Source organism: Laetiporus sulphureus (genome assembly GCF_001632365.1).
Source record: "Laetiporus sulphureus 93-53 unplaced genomic scaffold LAESUscaffold_11, whole genome shotgun sequence".
Lineage (NCBI taxonomy): Eukaryota > Fungi > Basidiomycota > Agaricomycetes > Polyporales > Laetiporaceae > Laetiporus > Laetiporus sulphureus.
This window is the reverse complement of record NW_024468520.1, coordinates 419,896-425,972: the sequence shown is the minus strand read 5'-3', so window position 1 is coordinate 425,972 and position 6,077 is coordinate 419,896. Positions and strand designations below refer to the sequence as shown.

Here is a 6,077-nt window from a genome sequence, read left to right as displayed (position 1 = left end):
AAATGATTCTGGCATGGTGGTCAAGACCGGCTTTGTTTTGAATGCGACTGGCTTATATTTCTTCTTTGTGGCTGCAAATGCTTTTGCTGGCCGCTTCGTTGATGTGGACCTCACTGGCGTTGACTTCAGTGACACAGAATTTGTAGGACTAGAGGCTGACTTCGAGACCAATTGACTGAAAAATAACTGACAGAGACATGATGCTGGGATATTACTGGATGATGTAGATGGGATATATAAGGAACTGATAGCTGAGAGTGCCCCTTCCGAGGCCTGGATGTAGCGCGATGTGATAACGATGTGATTGAAGGATACAACTGGGGTATATGCGACGATTACTGGATCCTGATCAGGTGCCTGTTCAATGAGTATGGCCAGTGCATCTTCTGTGCTATGTGTATCCTCCACTAGTGAAAATCCTGCTCGCTGGGTTTACCACAAAACTTCAGAGGACCATGCAGTACCGTAGGTATCATTGCGACTTGTCCTGTATTGGGACACACGATCGTGATTGTCTGCTTTTCATCAAAGAAGTTTTTAACAACACTCTCGGTGAGCATGTCAAATGGTCTGCCCAATAGGATGTCATATGCTGCTGCGCGGATGATGTGAATCTGGAAATATAGAATGATCTCTCCGATCTGAAACAGAATGTTGTGTACAATACTGAGGGACTGATTGACTTCACCATTCGTGGACTGCATATTCAACTTGACCGTAGGACTGTAAATAAGTCCTAGAGCATGGCATACATTCTCTGACATCGCAATGATCTGGCATCCTAGGTCAATGATGGCCTCGACATTCTCCTTGTTGTCAACGAGGCCAATGACTGAACATAGTGCATGCGACTCCTTTGCCACCATAAGCTGGTCTGGCTCACTGTGCTTGTGTATATGATGTAGGTAAACTTCGTAGGGATCTGGCACTATTGATCTGTTCGACCTTAACAGCTCGCCGATGCCTTCAGTGCGTACTCTTCATCCACAACCTCCTCGACTGATGCGCTGTTACGAAGCATACCGTCGCTCATGGTCACGTGATCCCCATGAACAAGCGCCTAGAAGAGACGCCCAATCACGGTCAGGAGATATCAGTCACTATGTGCCTGAGGACAGCTTCTAGTCACTATGTGACCAAAGACAGCTTCTAGGGTTCTCAAACTCTAACCCCAGGATCTGCGATCCAGGACTTTGGTTCCTATTTCATATTTCAGGTATTTCACCTACGCTTTCTTAGCTCGCCAATTACCTGGCTCGCAGCAGCTAAGCTCCGGTGTGTTTCACCTATCTTTATCACTGAGGCAGTGTAGAGGACCCCTTGTACTAGTACCCCAGACTATAGGTCTGCGACTATATAAAGGGGCGGAGCAGCAGTGGGAAGACTAACCTCTTCCACCTGTGACTCTGAACGTTCTCAGTTCTAGAACCCTCGTGCAATCGTACTCGCTCTCAAGAGGTAGTAAGCTCGTACGCTTGCTAGAGTCAGAACAGCGAACCTAGTAACCTGCGGGTGAACGAGCAGTAGCTGTAGCGGCCAAGGCCTAGCAAGGGTAGAGTGAGGACCTCACTGCTATATCGTCTACTAGGCTTGACCACACTATAAACCCTGCTAATAGTCTGCCTGACTATTGGGGACGTTAGGTATATTTGGTATCTGAGTCTCTGTCCACGTTGTGGACTAGTACGTGTGAGAAAGCACACGTGGTTCTGAACGTTCTAGCAGGGAACGCTTCATAACATTTGGAAGAGGTTTTTCTATAGGTCAACCTGTTTAGGTTTAGAACCACTTATGAGAAGTGGGGTCTACTTGGACGCTACAGGAGAATCAAGATCTGTGAGGTCACTTCCAGGACCTGTGTGGTTACCTTGGTACGACAAGGAAGGAGAATCTGTGTGGATTCAATCAAATCTGTGTGTTTATCGAACTCAAGCACTAGCGGTTACTTGTGTGGTAATCCAGAAGAGAAGCCCTCAACTGAGGCACATGTAGAAGACGTGCTAAAGCCCTTCCCAGGGAAGGCAATTCGGAATCAAGAAGATTCAAGGAACTAGCGGTAGTCTGTGCGACTATCCAGAAGAACTCTGTGTGGAGACGTGGACCGGTGCAGTCGACGAACAATTGGTTAAGGGCCACCAAGAAAAGGCAAGATGTCGTATCGCGAAAACAAAGAATACGAATCAGACTCCGGAGATGAGCTGGTAGGCTATCAAGGAGACAAAGGATACATGACGCCGTTGTCATGGAACGATGCAACCAATGAAGAATTGGATTGGTTCGCAGATGTCAGGAATACGCGAGCCATTGCATTGCGAAGACGACGACAGCTGGGGAACCTTACAACCCCAGAGGAACAACAGGAGCTCCGAGAGCTCGAACATGACGTTGAAGAAATTCAACGAGTCATCAATAATAGGAAGGACATTGCGAAGGATTTCGAGGACGAATTTTTAACGCATACGGACCTTCCTCGAGGAGAAGTAATACAAGTCGATCCAAAGCCAGAGGACGCCGAGGGATCAAACAAGGATAAAGGACGGGAGGAATGGAACCCTCTCGGCATCAATCCAAGTCTACTAAGGAGTGGCGACTCCAGTGTTACGCCAACATCCAAGAAACCCTACGATGGGTTAGGATTATGGAAAGGAGTCAGGACGACACCTTTAACCAGGACAGCCTCAGAAGGAGGAAGACCAGTAACACCACTCGGAGTACCAATAAGGCCACAGTCGGCCATGGCGCAAACAAGTAGTTTGGGAACTACTGGTCAAAATCCCATCAAAGCACGGTACGATCCAGCCAGTGGACCACCAGTGCATCCAGGACCGACATGTCTGGAATTCCAGTGGCAGGAATATCTCCTGGAGATGAATCTCTATGCGCTGTATAATTCTGCACAACCAGAATTGGAAAAGGAGGAATTACAGCTGGGCGAGATCCGACCGTTCGCAGGAGATAAGCGAACATTTATGTCATTCCTCCAGGCTGGAGAACGACACCTCCAGGCAAACATCCACATATATGATGACGACTACAGTCAGATCACGTTCATCCTATCCCACTTCGAACCTGGTTCGGCAGCAGCAAAATGGGTCGAATCATGGGAAGCAGCAATGATCGCATCTACAGGAAGATCGGATGATCTAGGACTTTATCGCGACTTTCGAATGACACTCCAAGAAAAGTATGGAGGAGTGGCAACTAAGGACCAAGCATGGCAAACGTTACTCGACAATCAGTGTAGGCAGAAGAAAGGAAAGGTCGACGATTATATCGGGAATCTCGACATCCTATTTCGCTATGCTGAAATTGATGACGACTACACCAAGCTCGTCCATTTCAAGCGAGGCTTGGAATCGAAGTTGGCAGAAAAAGTCTTCCTTACTCCGAATCCTCCAACCACGTATGAGGATGCCTGCGATGTGGCAAGACACGTCAACGACCTTCGAAATATCCATAAAGGAAAAAGCAATATCTTCGACTTCATTACACATGTGGATCAGGGCGATTCACTAAATGAAGAAGAATCGATGGATATAGACGATCCCAATGCAATGGACGTCGATAGGGCACGACAAATACGACAAGTACGGAGCCTTCCAGTCAAGAAACGCCTATGCTATAGGTGCAGGAAGCCAGGGCACGAAATGGATCAATGTCCCGCAAAGAAGCCAAACATCGATCGCACCCTGCCCGTACAGGCTGTATCAAAGAAGAAGCAGAAGAAGACTTCTTCAATTAAGAAGGAAGATGCACGTGCATCTAACGGATCAAAAACACCCTCAAAAGATCCGTCGATCACAAAGAAGATGCGACAGCAAATTGAGCAACTAGTAACGAAGTTGGTCAATGCAAAACTTGTCAAGCTTCTTCTCGGAGGTGACAGTCGAGACCACCATGTCGATCAGAAGAAAAAGGAAGCCGAAGAAGAAGACGATAACGAACCTATGGATATCGATCGAATGTCTGAACATATTCTTGGCATGAATACCATTCGAATTGGCGCCATACGTACTCATTCATCGCATCACGATCAGACGGCCTTCCCTACGACAATATGGAAGGAAGTACTGATGTCATCGCTCGATCTCAGTCAAAAAGAATGGCGTGGTATCAAGGCCATTGTCCAAAGGAAATTTGACAAGAGACGACAAGGAGATGACGATGACAGTACTTCATCGTCTACATCTTCCTCTTCAGCAGACAGTATGCCTGACCAGCATATGAAGACGTGTCCTAACCAGAAGGGCAAACAGAAGAAGACAAAGCAGCGGCAGTCGACCAAGTCTGACCAGCAGTCTTCACCTTCCATTAACCAATGGATCAATCAGCCATTCAAAGGGACTCGCGAAGATTCTCGCCGTTCACATTCTGGACAAGGACAGTTCTCTGGTCGATGTTGGAATTGCAATCGTATTGGACATCACGCATATGAATGTCCAAAGCCACCTCGGGCGAACGATACTTCTGAAAACAGTAATCAATCAAGGTCACAACCATTGCGAAAGACCGACCGATGGAATGCAGGACGAATCCCTGATTCGCTATCACCTAAGCATCCCAAGGCAGCCTATGCACGAAACTCCAGTATCGATTCTTCAAATCCCAGCACTGGCAGCAATGCGAAGCAAGGAACTTCTCCAAGTCCCTCAAGCCCTCAGGTGCATCGCAGTGGACGTACCATCGAGTTGTTTAACAGTGATTCTGAATCATCAAGCGCCAATCAGGCTTCCTGGGCTGATCAAGTCGAAAGGAGGTACCAGTCTCGCGGCAGCCCTGCGCCGGAACAATCAAGCATCGGCACGAATGATGAATCCTCCGCTGAATCACACAACAGTTCCACGCATACTGTTTCAAGAATACTCCCTTCCTCGAAGCGGAAGCACCGCCGGAGAAGAAAGGATCTTACGGTTTAATTGCCAAAGGGTCTTGGCGGTTGGAGAGGGAAGCTTGTGTTACGAAGCATACCGTCGCTCATGGTCACGTGATCCCCATGAACAAGCGCCTAGAAGAGACGCCCAATCACGGTCAGGAGATATCAGTCACTATGTGCCTGAGGACAGCTTCTAGTCACTATGTGACCAAAGACAGCTTCTAGGGTTCTCAAACTCTAACCCCAGGATCTGCGATCCAGGACTTTGGTTCTTATTTCATATTTCAGGTATTTCACCTACACTTCTTAGCTCGCCAATTACCTGGCTCGCAGCAGCTAAGCTCCAGTGTGTTTCACCTATCTTTATCACTGAGGCAGTGTAGAGGACCCCTTGTACTAGTACCCCAGACTATAGGTCTGCGACTATATAAAGGGGCGGAGCAGCAGTGGGAAGACTAACCTCTTCCACCTGTGACTCTGAACGTTCTCAGTTCTAGAACCCTCGTGCAATCGTACTCGCTCTCAAGAGGTAGTAAGCTCGTACGCTTGCTAGAGTCAGAACAGCGAACCTAGTAACCTGCGGGTGAACGAGCAGTAGCTGTAGCGGCCAAGGCCTAGCAAGGGTAGAGTGAGGACCTCACTGCTATATCGTCTACTAGGCTTGACCACACTATAAACCCTGCTAATAGTCTGCCTGACTATTGGGGACGTTAGGTATATTTGGTACCTAAGTCTCTGTCCACGTTGTGGACTAGTACGTGTGAGAAAGCACACGTGGTTCTGAACGTTCTAGCAGGGAACGCTTCATAACATGCGCTCATAATCTGAGGTCCTGGCTGAATCCTCTCCAGTGTACAAGCTTTGCAATATTTTGAGCGTACATCGGATGAGATTGAGAGTAGTTCCTCGAGTGACACTGAGATAGCTGATGACTTCATGGATTTTTTGAAGACTTCGTCCGCTAGCTTCAGCTGATAGACTGGAGGAATTGTCCAATATGCCAGAGCCTGTTCTCTGGGTGAAGATGCCCCATAGTTATGCTGCATGGGTGGGACATAGGTCGCATCCTGAACTGCTCGATAAGGATGTTCTGAAATGACTGCTTCATCCCGCTGGCTCGTCGAAGCTTCCGATACCTTCATGGGCTCTGCTGCTCAAGTCAGCTCTGGCTGTGCTACTGGCTAAACAGGTGGTGCTGGCTGTG

The 6,077-nt window shown here is 48.0% G+C and overlaps 1 protein-coding gene across 1 annotated transcript; it reads right to left on the bottom strand.

Annotated features, from left to right (window-relative positions):
- Positions 1–407: 407 nt before the first annotated feature.
- LAESUDRAFT_649155 (uncharacterized protein) lies at positions 408–5,811 on the bottom strand (the record flags this gene model as incomplete). Its single annotated transcript, XM_040904156.1, has 3 exons — positions 408–936; positions 3,063–3,143; positions 5,675–5,811. The coding sequence occupies 3 exons, from the start codon at positions 5,809–5,811 to the stop codon at positions 408–410; spliced, it is 747 nt and encodes a 248-aa protein (XP_040766165.1).
- Positions 5,812–6,077: the final 266 nt, after the last annotated feature.